Source organism: Limulus polyphemus, unplaced genomic scaffold, assembly GCF_000517525.1.
Source record: "Limulus polyphemus unplaced genomic scaffold, Limulus_polyphemus-2.1.2 Scaffold1731, whole genome shotgun sequence".
Taxonomy (NCBI): Eukaryota; Metazoa; Arthropoda; class Merostomata; order Xiphosura; family Limulidae; genus Limulus; species Limulus polyphemus.
Genome location: NW_013667341.1, coordinates 71970 through 88276, shown reverse-complemented (window position 1 = coordinate 88276; position 16307 = coordinate 71970). Strand labels below are relative to the sequence as shown.

The 16307-nt window shown below is 32.7% G+C and overlaps 1 protein-coding gene across 2 annotated transcripts in view; it reads right to left on the bottom strand.

Moving 5' to 3' along the window:
- LOC106464740 (low-density lipoprotein receptor-related protein 3-like) overlaps window positions 1-14840 on the bottom strand; it is a 40656-nt gene extending 25816 nt beyond the window's left edge. Inside the window, exons 1-4 of one of the 2 annotated variants that reach the window (XM_022392529.1) lie at window positions 14683-14840; window positions 10303-10529; window positions 4228-4357; window positions 1967-2032 (exon numbers count right to left, since the gene is read on the bottom strand). In XM_022392529.1, the coding sequence (XP_022248237.1) occupies window positions 1967-2032; window positions 4228-4273 (112 nt within the window). In that variant the 5' untranslated portion in view covers window positions 4274-4357; window positions 10303-10529; window positions 14683-14840. The remainder of the gene's footprint in view (window positions 1-1966; window positions 2033-4227; window positions 4358-10302; window positions 10530-14682) is intronic. The other variant, XM_013924894.2, reaches the window with a different exon arrangement.
- Between the last annotated feature and the right edge of the window lie 1467 nt (window positions 14841-16307).

The following is a 16307-nucleotide window of genomic DNA, read 5'->3' as shown; positions in this document are numbered from 1 at the left end:
AGGATACCCGGGGTGATAAGGTTAACTCCACAACTGTGAAGTGTAGTAAATAAAGTTAAGAAAAATATAAAAAATTAAAAATAAAACACTTCAAGGTAACTGAACAATGTTAAAATGAATGTCTGAACTCGACAGTTTCCAAATGAGAACTGACAGTTTGGTAGTGGCACGTAGAGGGAGTCACATCCGTCACGTGATAATAGTGCTCTCCTGTTGGTGGAGAGGTGACACATGATTATTTGCATGAGAGACATGTTGGAACTTTGGATTCCAACAGAGGGAGGATGAAGGCTTGTGGCATGCGTTTCTGAAAACGTTTGCATATAGAGGGCAGCACAAAACGAGAAAAGCTAATCTTGTGAGCGGAGGGAAGAGTACCTTATCGGAAAATGAATATTATCCTTCTGTAACTATTTTTTACTAAAGCAATCTTACTTGAAGTAACTCTGATTATATATGTAGCTTGTAATAAATAAGCAATACATTAAGTTTAAGCTGCAATAATGTTTAATCCAAAAAAGGCAAACACAAAAGTAAGCATTACTATGGCTAATTATGAAACCAACAACCACTAAGTCACATCCTCAAATTCATGAGTTGTATACATACTGTTGTAAGCAATCAAACCAATGGAAGTGGTGGTTGCTATCATATTATGTCAGTTTAGATGGAATGCATCTGAATTTTAACAAGTTTCAGTTATAGCAAAGCTTCAAAAGCATCTTATTTGTTGGTAAAGAATAGCCCAATAGTTGGAATTCGCTGCTGCCAGCTGATTGCCTTCCCTTTGCTTGGCAATTCAAAATTAACAGAAAGTAACTATAATCAACAAAAGATTAATTGTCGTTGACAGTGAAGATTGACTTTTCGCCATGGCCACCATTTTTCCCTCTAGAGCAGAAAGAGACAACTCTCCATGAGCTTGAATCGACCACCAGACACCAGATGTACTGACATTTGAGAGCATGAGCGGGAAACACATAAACAATCCCTCAGCCGGGGCCCCAGTCAGCAGATGATGCAAGGCACCAAAGCCACCCATGCACAGAGAGATCAGCTGATTGTTGTATTTTCTCTGTGTTTTTACCATAACTTAGATATGCAATGTAAGTGTGTAATATATATCATAATATAGCAAAATATACTGCTAATCTACAATGTTTATTGATGAAGAAATGACATTGATTGGGGACTAACCGTGAAATCTAATTATTCAGTGAAAGGGTTAAGGACAGTGGCAGATAGCCTAAGTTACTTTACTATAAATTAAAAACAAAGAAATAAATATAGCTCTCCCACAGCTGAAAGAGTGAGCATAGTTGGTAGCAATGGGACTTTAACCTATGACCCTTGAATCATTAGCAACACCTTATCAGTGAACTATTCAAGCCCAATGCTGAGAAAACTTATTGAAACAATAATAAAGAGAAGTCATAATGCCAATATTTCAATAAAACTTGGATATTTGAAATAATCAACAATTCCAATGAGAGAATTATTTTCTTGAGTCCTGACACTAGTAATTTAAACTACACAAATTTGAATCAATATAAAATAATAGTGCAAAATCATAAAGGCAATATTGCAGTTGCTAGAATCATTGAATGATTGAAAATAGTAATAGTCGCAGACACTAATCTCAACTAATTGGTTCCTTTCACAAGTTATAACAATTAAACTGAACACACACAAGTTAATCTAAAAATAATAAAGAGAAATCAAATTGGCAATATTTTAGTAACTTGGATAGTTGAAATAATTGAAAAAAGTAATAATATGAAATGCTAATTTTGATTAGTTGATTACTTTGACATTAATCAATTAATAATAATTTCAATTAATTGATAATTTTATGTAACACTAGTCAATGTAATCAATACTCACAGGTAACTATTATATCAGTTAATTAGGTTAATCACCCAGCTCTAACTTAGTACACACTAACTTGCTCATGAATAAAACTTACCTTCATGATAGGAATAATTACTTAATCCACTACTTTCAGAAATCTTCCACTGACTAAATGCATAAACTATAAAAGGTAAAAAAAAAAAAATATTTCAAACTAGAAGGCTTAAAATTTAAATTGTTATAATAGCTGAGTAAGCAAGTAACAATCAATTCATGCTTAAAAATGCATAAAATAAACTTTTTTTTCTCACTGAATAGCAAAACATGAATTAATACAATTTTTTAAACTTACAATTGGGCAATTTTAACCCATATTACAGGCTAAATGAAACCAACCAGTTTATCTGTAACTGAATATTAAATGTATATCTAAACAAAATGATGTTTCTCATAAACAAAAATATAAAACTTAATACTATTTCCTTACTAATTGAGTCAAATTAGCCTATAGTCAATATTAGCTTGAGTACAAACAAATATAAGATTAAGTAATGATTACATTAGCCTTTCACCCATCTATAGTAAACTGAATTTGTAGAAATTGCATTATTTCATTATTATAGATGAATATATCAACATACATTCGAAAATTAATATTGAAGTAATTAATGCAACGAATATAAATAAAATGTAACAAAATCTTGTACTTTTCATAACACTTTCTATTTTATACATTTTAAATGAAAATTAATATACCATAAAAAGACTTCCTTGAGTGTAAACAAGAATAAAAGAAAAACAAAAACTGTGGTTTATATAATATCAAACTATTTAGTCAGACCAATACTAAAAGCCTAGAATAACCATCAGGTATGTAGATTGAAATTAAAATTCCACCAGAATAAGTAAATAAACAATGAGAGTCACTTTTTATTATCAAAATATACATAAATATATATACATATATATATATATATATAACAACCTCAAATACAGTAAATGGAAAAAATATTTCCACAACTGACAGCTACAATTACAAACGAAGAGTATCAGTAACTGAGTGATAAGATAAGCAGATATCCACATACACTAGTATTATGTTCATTTATATTTCTGATAACCTAAAAAGGAGCTTCCTGAAGTAAGCATAACAACATGACACTCAAATTAAGGCCAATTTCTGAATGCCAATATTTAGTACAGAGTATGTAAAATATAAAAACTCTTAAATGATACATTTAAAAGAATGGTTCAGCATTGTTATACCACCAAGTCTTTCAAGTACCTACACATTCTATTCATTTTAAAACTTCTGTAATTCATAAAAATGTCATATGCACATACAATTTTATCTTTCTAATGTTATTTTCTTGTTGACATTAAGAGCTGTAGCTTCAGATAATATTTATTAATAGTTAATTCTTACAAAACAGGTATTATATGAAAAATAATTTTGTGGTTATTTTTTGTTATGAAATGTATTCTGTTTGCTATTTTCTAAAATCATAAAAAAAATTCTGGGCCTACATAATATGTATTCATGTATACTACACCAGCAATCAACTTTAAAACTCTGGTTTGCTAATTTCAAATGCCCCTCAAGTATATAAAAGCATCTACAAATACTACAATACTCTTTTTAATAGTGGATATTTAAGTCATAAAAACAATGTGCATTGTATTAATTTGTTATTTTTATACATAAAACTGTTTTCTTAGCATGTCTATTGAAAAACTAAATGAAAAGAATTACCTTCAAGTTTTACATCTATACATCAAATGCTAAAGCAAACATTCTGTTAAGGAAATTGATTTAAATTCAGTTTTGTAATGAAATGATCACTTAATAATTTGACAGTTGCAAAACATGCAAATTAAGAACTGGTAAAAAATTTATCATATTTAATTAAAACCTGAAAATATGACATAGATACATAACCCAGTTTTATACTCTATATTATGAACTACCAAGGCCATCTACCTTTAAAACTAGATCTGGCACTCATAATTTTTTTTTTCTCTTCTAGCAGTTAGAATAAAATGTGAGCTGTTGTTTTATGTATTACAATGACTGATAATGATTTAAATTTCTCTGAAGATTACTCCACTTTGTAATCACATCTTTTATACAATGTAACTTAGTTTCTTTAATCTCAAATTCTTAACATGTTAAGACTGCCGAAATTTCTTTCTTTTATTATACTGACTACTTTACAGCAAACCTACCTAATTAAAGCATTAAGATGTTACTTAGCAATTTATACATTCAGAATATTGTCACTTTTAGGTACCAGTGGTTAAAATAAAAGTTTTGAACAAGAGGAACTCTTTGAAACTACTTGATTTACTCATTTTTTTTTATTAAAAAAAACTCACCTGAAATAAAATTAATCCATGTTGAAAATACATATTTTAGTTGCATACTTAATGTGTCAGATAAAATAGTTGGATGTTTGAAGAATAGATCTGATCTGTTCCCAGTTGTCCTTCCAAATTCATTAAGTATCTGAATTGAGAACAAAATATCTTAAATTCTATTCACAATAAAACTCAGTAAATTGTTATTGATCACCTTTCATTCTAATAAATGCCTAATCTTGTCACAACAATTTACAAGTAAGCTGTATTTATGTTTAAAAAAAGTCTCAAGGAATCACAGTTGTAAAATTATCTCCTTTCTAATTTTTATAACATAAAAAAAAACTTTTTTCCTCCTAATGTAAAATAAAATTTTGAAATATAGAAAACTCATCATTAATAACATTCTTCATAAATTACAAAGGTAACAGCATTGAAATGTAATGCAAAACAAACATTTGACTTTTCATTTTAATACCAAATATTCAGGAAAAATTACACTTTAAATTAGTCCAGGATATTACAGTACAATATTAATAAGAAATTCATATTTAACAAAAACACAAACAAAGTTACTTTCAATAGCAGTCAACATTCTTTTGGTTCTATTTCACAGTTGGAAATGCAAGACTTTTTTCATTTTGTTTCAAAAAAAAGAGCTTAAGGAGGAGATCTAGTATGATAAAATTACAAAAGTATAAGCTCAACATTACCAAAATATAAGCTTACATCACAACAAATATTTTAATAACATAGACTACTGACAACAAGAGACCATTTCCCTATCTTTGGGAAAAATTAAAATTTAAATTCAACCTTAAGGGCTGGTTTGAATATTTTTTAAATTTATGTATTAATAGTTTTAGTTTAGTTTAAAGGATCAAAACATTGTTATGTTACAAACTAAAATTTTCTTTTTTTATCTCAAGATGTAGCAAAACATCAAATCTAATTATGTTACGACCCCTCTTTTCCAAATCCAACTCTTGCAATCATATCTTCACTATCAGCTAACAATAAATCTAAAATGCCCCCTCCCATTGGGATGGCTCTCTGATCATTTGGTAAAGATAGTTAACCTGAAATGCTTCAAGAAACCTCCTTCCCTTGCTATCTGTCTCCACAGAATCAACATGTCTAAAATTAAAATCTACCATAATTACTGTATCAGTGTTTTTGTTAGTAGCAACCTTGATCACTATATAATTTCTCATAAGCCTTTGTCTGATCACTGGTGGCCTATAATAATTACCAATTTAAATGTTTCTACTCTTGAAGTTACATTTTCCTAAACTGAAAATGTATTTTCAATACTCACCTCCTCCCACAGAATAACTATATACCTCACACATCTACCTATAAGACTTGCATGTCACTAGCCTTGACCTAACTCCAACCTAAAATTCATAGGTTTATCATGAACTGTACTGATGCATGCAATAGCCCTCCACCAATAGGAGGGTGACACAACCTCAATGCATAGTAACTCACCTTAAGCACTTGTACTTGAAAGGCAAGAAGAAAGTGCACAGGAAATGGAGAGGGCATGTGGGAATGGGTGATGAGGTGAGTATCTATGAAAAATGCATTTTCAGATTAGGAAAATTTTAACTTCCAAGACAATACCTCACCTCTCACACAGAATAGCTAGAACCCCATGTTGAATTAGTGGAGGGGCTAATGTAAAATTAAACACAGATGAGATCCCTTCAGAAAGCACCCAAAGGAAAAATCTATGGAGTGTGACATCCAATGGTAGGGGCTACATATGGGCAGAACTATGGGAAACCACATCTCATATCGACCAGTGTGTATACTCTTTCCCTTGAATATAAAGAGGGGAGAGGCAAATAAGCCCCAAGTGATACAGGGATAGGCAGAATGAGAACACAACCATCTGAGCACTTGCACACAAGCAGTTGGTGAGTTAATAGGTGTCGTGGGGTTAGAGAACAATCAGACTATATAGGGTGTGCTCACACTGACTCAACTAAACAAACTCAGGCTGTAGGAGACCAGCTGTTTGATGAGGACCTGCACTACAATGACAGTGTCACCACCACCCTACTTCTCACCATATTGTACTAAGCCCATTCAGGGAGGAACTCTCCAAGATTCACCAATCCAGCTGCTAGGAACTGGAAAGTGGCAAGAGTGTTCTGTACTCCACTTGAAGAGGGGAGGGGGAATTTATAATGGGAAGACTTGGAGAAGTGCCCAGATCCCTATCAGGTACCTGCCAGAAAGGTCTTTTACTGGAGACAGTGCAATGAGTGACCTCAAAACTCTATTTTTTTATAAGACGGCAAACATGAGCCAAAGAAGTGGGCATTCTCTTCCCTTCTATCAAATGGTACTGTTTGGATCAGGCAATTTAGTAATTTTGTATACCATGATCAAACTTCTAGTGGTCTTGCAGAACATTCTAGCTTGACATTGGGAACTGGCAGATGGTTTAAGCACTGTCCATTATCCCTGGTCCAATGCGGATTTTGGGAAACAAGCATACCCAGAGAGGCAATACCAGCCACATGGCAGGATCCTGGAAAACAGAAAGAGAGAGAAAAAGAAACATACTTATCCATCTCAAATACAGTGGGTTGATTGAAGAATGGAGACCAGAGGGAGACAAAATAGCCAGATGATGAAGATAATGAGCAATGAACATGTGGGGAGTTGTTCACATGCCCACCTGGAGGATCTCATCCAAGGACTGGCAAAAATGAAAAGCAACAGAATGAGACAGGTGACAAACCCAATGCAGCAAAATATGAATGAGCTATGAGTATCAAACTTCAGAGAAGTATATAACAACTCTCATCAACCATGGCAACTGTGGTCCCAGACAGGTTGGATGAAAAACACCCGTGGAAAGAAATTCTCAATTTGGAACCATGAAATGACCAGAAACTGGTTGAGAAATAATACATTGATAATCAGATCCAAGTCTCAGGTATACTTTAGGACCACTATGAGGTGAGAGTAAAAAAAAAACCTGAAATGGAGGTTTACTCCACAATAGCATGTTTGGTCAAAATGTCCCAGACTGAATCCACAAGATGCTGAAGATAAATAGGATCATAGAGAGGGGGGAGAGAAATAGAGAAAGAGAGAGATGTGGATGAAACATGAAAAACACATCTGTCAGTAGAAAACTGAAACCAAAAGGCAGACAAAGTAAGACAGGCAGGAACGCACAGGGCCCAACCCAAGAGGATAGTAACCGACAAGACAAGCAATGAATCAAACATCAGGTTATGGAAGGAAAGAAAGAAGAGGGAAGCCTGGAAGTTGGAATGGGAAGGGTAGGGGTAGACTGATCCAGCTGAGTAAAAGAAGTCAAAGATTGAGGTTGAGAAAGATGAGAAACCAGAGACAAAAACAAGAACTGATGACTGACTATTTCAGCTGAGGTCTCTGGTGAAACCCAAACACCACTGAAGACTTCCAGCTGGAGAATAGGAGCCTGACAAAGATTACATATATGAAAGAAGGCAGGTATACATTAATTAGGAATGCATACTGACCCAACAAGTTCAAATATCAGAGGAATCAAGGAGGGACAGAGCAGAAGAAGTGGTAAAGGCTAAAATGGTAAAAAAGAATAGAATGTACTCATGGGCACTGTAGGGGGGGGACACTTACCCCCACCTGGAAAATTAGAAATATAATTCTTTATTCATTCACAATTTCACACTACTTTGTCCCCTCTGGAAAGATTTCTGCAGGCATCCATGGATGTACCTCTCCAGAAAATCCTTCTGAAGCATAATGAAGTGCTGCAGACAAAAGGTGGAAGAAGGAGAGAATTTAGGAGAGTAGTGAGAAAAAAAAAAGAAGTCCACTCTCCAAGCAGGCAAAAGAGAGTCCACAGACTAGGAATCTAGAAAAGGAAAAGAAGAATGGCTGGAAGTCAGGACAAAAGAGACAAGAATGTGAGAGGGATTAGGCATATGATAACAAGTGTGGAGTTGTTAGGGAAAAGAATAAGCAAGAACTCTAATAACAGTAAAAAAAAAAAAGTAAAATAATCCCAAAAATGGGTTTCATAGAGTAAAGAATGGGAAGAACCAAAGTAAACAGGCTAAAGGTAAAGAAAGGAAAATACCTAAGAAATCACACCCAGAAAGAGAGTGGAAATTTGAGGATTTTCCCCAACTGGTAAGGGGGTATCAAAAACAAACCGAAGATGGGAAGAACAGTTGATTAAATTTGATGTCCTCCTGGTCATTCACAAACTGACAAGAAATGGCACCAAGAGAAGATCCAGTATGCATGAGGGAACCCACAACATGCTGTACAATGGCTGTAATGACTTCAACAGTTAATGAGTATCCAGAAGCCATAGTAAAAATGTTCATAATGCAGTGACTATTACAGGACAAATGAGAAGTCACCATCACATGAGATTTCTATATGTTACACAATGGTTGTGAAACAAAAGCAAAACAAAAATGTAAGTTTCATTGATGATTGCAAATCTCACTCAATTGAACAAAGACTCAAAAAATTCAACACATTAGTTCAAGGTAATGCCAAGAAAAAGAATGAAGTTATTACAAGAGCAAGTGCTTAAAGGGAGTTACTGCACATGGAGATTGTGTTTCTCTCCTATTAGTGGATGGCTATAATCACAATATATTATCATGCACTAGCGCAGTTCACGTTAAATACATAAATTTTACATGGGAGCTAACTCAAAGCTAGTAGTATGCAAACCTCACAAGCAGACACATGAGGGATATTGTCTCAGAAATCCCCAATTATAAACCACATGGATTTAACCTTCTGACATCAGCAGAGCAATTATTGAAATTTGTTAATCAATTAATTGTTGAACTCATTAATTGATTACAATGAACTAAATGATTATTCTTACATGAGGCTCGAATACCTGAAGTAAGTGAAAGTAACGATAATTGAAAACATTAACTTCGATTAGTTGATTATCATTTTGGTTCATTGCCTTATTCAATTAAGCTTAACAACCTTGAATTAATCGAAAATAATAATGAGAAATCATAATGATATTAATTCAATCACTGGGTAATTAGAATAATTGAAAACATTAATAATCAGACACATTAATTTTAATTAGTTAATTATTTTCATGACATTAATCAATTTAATTGATGCTCATAGTTAATCAATTACACTGATTAATCACCCAGCTCTACTCTTAACTATTTTTAATGTCTTCAATCTTAACAAGCTGCAGTTCATCTATTATATAAAAAGCCACCTTACTTTCTCTCTTACATGTCTAACACTATTAAGTAACTTATAACCAGGAATTTTAAAATAACTCATATTATTACTATCCAAGTCTAGCCAAGTTTCAGTAATTCCCATTACACTATAGTCTTCCTCTTCAAATAAAGCCATGATTCCTTCTCTTTTGTTCCTGATACTCCTAATATTACAATAACAGCAAGTAATTTCACAATTTATACTACTATTATGTTTTTAGATCTGATAGACCTATTTTAATTATTTAACTTGTTATACTGGTATCAACACAATCTGTCTGGGACTTATGGTTTGTAGCACCATGCTTTTTACCTATCACATTAATACAACCATACACATGGTCCTTGACACAGCTGTTATTCACTTTTACATAATTTGATCACTTCTGTTTCCAGGAATGCTTGTTCACATTAATAACGAGAACACGCCCGATCCACTGGTACACAAAATCAGGTTTGAGTGATATACATGTAAGCAATGCTCACTCAAATATACAGTTGCTTTTCAAATAGTGATAAAACAGTCTTATATTACAGAGCTTAATCACTATTCACCATTTTGCAAAAAACTAATTTTAAGCTAATATGGTTAAAATAAAACCAATATGATGATTTTTTTGGCATAAATATACCCTACAAAATTCTCTGTATTGTTCATATCTATTTACAATTGGCAGTAAATACTTTTAAAAGAAGTCAAATTAATTAACTTCATCATGCTATCGATAATTAAATCTTCGTGTTATCAACTATCTTTAAAGAACATATTTAAAAGCTTCCCAAAACACCCTGCTACCTAACCTATTTAAGTGGAGCTCATCTTTAGCATATGATTTACCCTTACCCTGAAAACTATTCCAAAGTTCCAACCAACCAATCTGTGGCTTTAAGCACATCCTTGGTAATCTTTCATTTAAGCCTTGGATCCTCTTAATAATTCATTCATACATCTAGCCCAATGGAGCACTCCTGAAAGAGCCATACATCTACATGCATCCTTAACCCTCTGAAGGAGTTCTTCATACTTTTTAAGCAGTTCTTCTGGTTTACAATTTCCAACATCATTTGCTCCTACATGCACAACAAAAAGAGAATGTCCCTTAGTACCAGTAACAAAACTGTCAATGTACTTTATAATATTCTGTATTTTAGTAACGGACAAGCAAATGCTAGTCCTGGTCTTTCTATGCTTCCCACTACAAATAAATTTGCCCACATATTTAATGGAGTTCCCCTCTATGTAAACTATTTTTCTTTCCTCACTGCATGCAGCCAATGGTTTAAATCTGTTAGACTACCTGAATACTAACTGAACTTGTCTCCATAACCTTAAATTTCTTAGTCCTCTGCACTCTTTTAAACCCACCATTGTCATCCTCCCCCATTGCTAATTTTACCCTACTCTATTCAGTTCCTGTCTTGCTTCCTTAGTTTCTGCTCACAAACTATTTTTATCACTTTCTAATAGCAATCTTCCTCAAATCTATCTCCAACTTATCCTCAAGTGAGAAAGCTCTGCAAGTGTAGTATACTGTCTTTCCATGCTTCCTGAATGCCTATAATCCAGTCTACAATTTTTAAACTTAGCCCACTTCTAGCACATATCACACCCTGTAAGTTCCGCCCCACTTACCCAGAACCATATTGAAGGTGACAAGACTATATTCTCTATTACCAATCTACCCATCCAATAATTGTATATTTAATTAAAATTAAGCTATTTCACAGTCCATAGATTAGTCTAACACTAAAATCTTCTGTTAATAAATACTGGTAATATTACTTACTAGTACACCATATCTCTAATTGCATTTAATCATAGCAAGTTTCAACAATTTACTAATGTATTAAATCCTTACACGCTACAAAAATCATAGAAAGAATTATTACAGCTCTTAATACATTTTTCTAAGTTAGTTAATACTTATGATAACTCTTTCTTTTAATCTAATATTTAATATCTTAGTAAGTTATAACTTAATACTATTATCTCAAAACAAAAATAAGCCTACATTGTATGTACTTTTGTTGTTTAATAATTCCCAGAGAAGTCTTAAAAAACATAAAAATACCTGAGATGTATACATGCACTTAAAATCATGATGGTGAAATTTCTATTTCTTTTTTTTTCTTAACATATCTGTTTGTTCCTTACATATCTACCTCTGTACTCTCTCATTTCAGAACAGACAAAAATTCAGAATTTTCCTTATTTATGTTTTTCTTGTATCTTATATCATTAACCTTTAAAAAAAAAATTTTAAATTAAATCTAACTATTTCATAACAAATTCAAATAAATAAAACTACAAGATAAAATAATACTTAAGATTATTTTTATTGTTTTCACTTCTAGGTAATCCACTGTTTCTGTGAGTAATCCTTCCAGAGTAATACCATGTGGTTCAGCTGCATTTAAGCATGCAAAGTTCAATGGTCAAATTCCAGTTGCTACCAATGCCCAATTGAGAACTTTCACAGTCCAAACTTTGTGTAAGTGGAATGAACATTTTTACCTCATCTAGCTGCAAAATCTCATTATAATGTCTATAGAAATGTTAAGAACTGAGGTGACTGATAAGATGTGTGGTAGAAATCTTAATGAGCATTTTGAAAGAACTATTAAACCAATACCCCAATTCTTGAAACAAATGTATATGTAGCAGTGTTATATATGTTAATGAATATATACATATATATATATATATATATTATGTTCTTTTAATTCACTAGTTGTGGTCTTTATTCTTTACATAAACTTCTTTGAGTTGGTGGCTTGTAAGCCTTACCTACAACATAAAAATATTCTAGAAATAAATTTATTTGTAACGAGTGAAACTTGAACTCACAACACATCTAGCTGTTATGGTACTATAAATGCACAAGTAATAGAGACCCATGTCTCTATCCTACCATTTACAGCGTTATTCTTGAAATTGTCTTTCTTCATTTCTACCTTACTGTTAGTACCATTTTCTCTCACTTTGGTTATCCCCACAAGATTTAGTGTTTAATTATATTCCACACTCCCCTGATCAATATGAAGGAAAATTAAGCCATGGCAGAGAAGAGCAAAATTTCAGCATCAAAAATGAACAATGTAAGTAGTCACTCATTACTTCTGTTCTTTATAACCAAAAATTTGCTGTGGACCTATTCAAACCCATGGTTTAAAAAAATCTAACTTCTAATCAATCACTTCATAATTCTTAGGCAAACTTATTTGTATTAATATTATAATTATTCATTTTTTGAAATTCAAACAAATGTATGTTCATATATTTTGAATGGCAAAAAGAGTATTAATATGGCAAAATCAGCAGCAGGAGTACACAATTTTCAGATATTAAACTTAAGTCATATATGTTAAACTACTCAACATTCGTTGTTTCTGATACTGCATATCCACTAAGCCTTAACCAGTTCAGAAAAAGCCCTTTCAGCTATTTACAGTTTCCCTTCAGCTCAGGTGAAAACTTGATCTTATCACTTACTAAAAAATACACTATGTCTGTTCTTCTTTATTATAAATCCAAGCCCAAGAAAAATCTTGTTCTACAGACTTTTTGACCAAAACCTGTGTGGCAGATAGCAAAATTATATTTTTAATGTTTTTAGTTTTAAGCACTTAGAATGTTGTGAATTTTAAACTGGGATAACCATAAATTCCTACTACTAGCCACAGAAGTATATCAATGCAAAATTGCAGTTGCGAATATACAAGTCTCCCATAAACAAAATACTAAATTATTATAGTCTAAACAACAAATGAAAAATATCTACTGTACTAGTACACACTGAGTTTACACAATTTATTTCAAGGCAACCATACTCCCGCTAGCTTTAATCAGCTATAATAAGACCACCATGATCACTAAACCTTCCTCTGCCATTTCCCAGAGACGATTGGGCAAATATTAGTACCAATACCAGGGTGTTAGTGAATTGTTGCTTTATTGGTAAGGGTCAGTGATATATTAAACAATAGCTCTCTTCGTGCTCTACATTGGTCTAGGCAGTTTTTTGGTATCCACAAGCATTTTCTATTTTAAAACACAAACAAAACTTTAAAACCACTAATAAATACTTTTTAGTCATTGAATTTGAAAAAAACCAAGCCATAAAATAAACTGTGTAGTCATATTACATGATTCATAAACAGATATATATATATATATATACATATGCAGGAGATTATAATCTTAACAACAGTTTGCTTCACAACATAACAGGTATGTATCTGTTGATCATGAATACAAAATTTTTCCTTTACTTTAATAAATAAATATGTAAGTTCATACTTGGTTTTGAACATTTGGTTTTTGATAGTTTTCATTTCATTTATCAATATAATATAAAGTATTTTATCACGTTTCACGCAATTTCTCGGGTTACCAGGGAAATCAATAACTTTATATCAATCACAGATATTTTATCAGCATTGTTCCAATAGGACAGTTGCATGGCATGAAAAGTCAATTTACAGATATGATTGTTTTTTGTCAATTATTAAATATATAATTCAAAATGCAATGTAATCTACTAAGTTTTGACTGTGGAAACCCATGGGTGTCATTTTTTATTTTCACTGTTTACAAATCAATGAAACCCCCTACTACCACTTATATATGAATACAGAACACACAAGAACTTAAAGAAAAATATTTCAGCCAAATTTCATGGCATCAATGGACTATTTGCTCTTTCATTGACAGTTTTTGACAATCCCCGATGGTTTTTGACAATATTTAGTATGACTCTGGTATAATTATTGAACTTTGATCTGCTGCAACAGTTTCATATTCCCAAATATGTAACATATATCAATTTTTTCCAATAAATTAGACTGTTTTAAAACTACTGTTTCATGTCGTTGACTTTTACAATTTTTTACTAGTGTTTTGGTGCTAATTCAGTAAATAAATGCTAAGACTAAGAGTAAGGCCTGTGCCCCTATACACTAATAGTACTACTGAGTACTAGTACTATTACTAGTAATACACTATACTGCATCCGAGTGCCACTAGTACGTAATACTTTGATAATGATGAATTGATAACTTTACGTTGAATTATAAAATTACAGTTAGCATTCTCTGTAGTACTAACAGTAGTAGTAACTTTAATTAATAGTACTACTAGTAGTATCAGTATTAGTAGTACGTGACATCGTTTGCCAAGCCCCGACAGTGACAGAGGTAGATATATTTGAAAATAAAACTTTACCAGGAATTTTCTGTGGTACAAGGTAGAACGGTTTGGTAGTTATAAGCTGAACAAGTATAAAACAGTCATATGACTAACTAAATCTATGATAATTAAAAAATAAAATAAAACATTTATCTATAACACCAAATCTAGTTCTCTCCGTTTAGCTTCCTCGAAATGACGTCATACTAAAAACCCATAGTGCCGTAGTTATAAGAGTACTGGGATAGTTGCAAAATTAGCAAATAATATAATATATTTATGCGTACAAAAAGGTTGTGTAAATTAGTGTATTTTATAACTACAGCTATGAATTTGATACACGATTTATATCACTATTATTCTTAAAAATAGTATGTTTTGATAAAATTAAAATGATACCAATAATAAACATATTCATGTAATCATATATATATATCTCTATATTGTTACGACAGCGAAAGTCACGTGACTCTGGTAACACGTCATGAACCTCTAGAAGGATCCTGTCCCTTCCTGAATGCTTGAGAGCCTACTAGATATGCGGTACTCTTGTATATATAAGAAGGTCAAGACGTGACGGCAACAATGAAATGTAATGTGTAATTGAACTGCGGACGGAGAGAGGGTATTGTTGAGCACGTGAGACGTTCGTTGTGAATTATAGCGTTTGTTATAGCGCGACTGTGGAAATTAAGTGTATTGCAAAGTTGTATTCAGAAAGAATAAACCAGTTTTATTTAAGAAAGGACTTGTGTCGCTAAAGTTCTTCGGAAATAATTTTTACGGAAAATTAATTAACGAACAGAGGAGTAACAAATTGTTGTCAGAAGTTGGATAGAAAATAAAAATAAAAAGAAGAAGAAGGAAACAAGAGGTGGAAAATCAAACTACAGCTTAGCAGACTTGATGGCAGCAATACAAGAGCAGCAAAAGAAAGAAGAAGAACGAGAAGAGAAATTACAGCAGTGGTTGGAGGAAAAAGAAAAGAAACAAGAAGAGAAATTACAGCAGTTGTTGGAGGAAAAAGAAAATAAACAAGAAGAGAGATTACAGCAGTTATTGGAGGAAAAAGAAAAGAAACAAGAAAAGAAATTACAGCAGTTGTTGGAGGAAAAGAAAAGAAACAAGAAGAACGAGAAAAGAAACAAGAAGAGAGTCAACAGCAGTGGCAAGAAAACCTGCAACAGTGGAAGCTCGAACAGCAAAATAAACAAGAGAGACTACAGCAGTGGTTGGAGAAGAAAGAAAATAAACAAGAAGAGAGATTACAGCAGTGGCAACTGGAACAAAGAAGGAAACAGGAAGAAAGTCTCCAACAGTTGCAGGAAAATCAGCAGCAACTACAGGAAAGTCAACAACAGTGGCAAGAAGTACAAATGGAAAACATCAGTAAATTTAAAAGCGAATTAGATACGTTAAAGAAAGATTTGTTGTGTGTTACACAAGGAGGATACATTGACCATCGACTTAATCAGCCCCAGACAATGGCAAGCCCCGTAGAGAGCCCGCAGTTAAACCCTAAGGCAAACATATCCAGTCTCGTTAGAAGTCACATCCCAGATATGAATGTCAGTAATAGGACTGATCCAGTGCGAGGGAAGCCACAGGAATTCGATGGGAAGGCACCGTGGGAAGCAAATAGAGCACAGTTTGAGTTACTG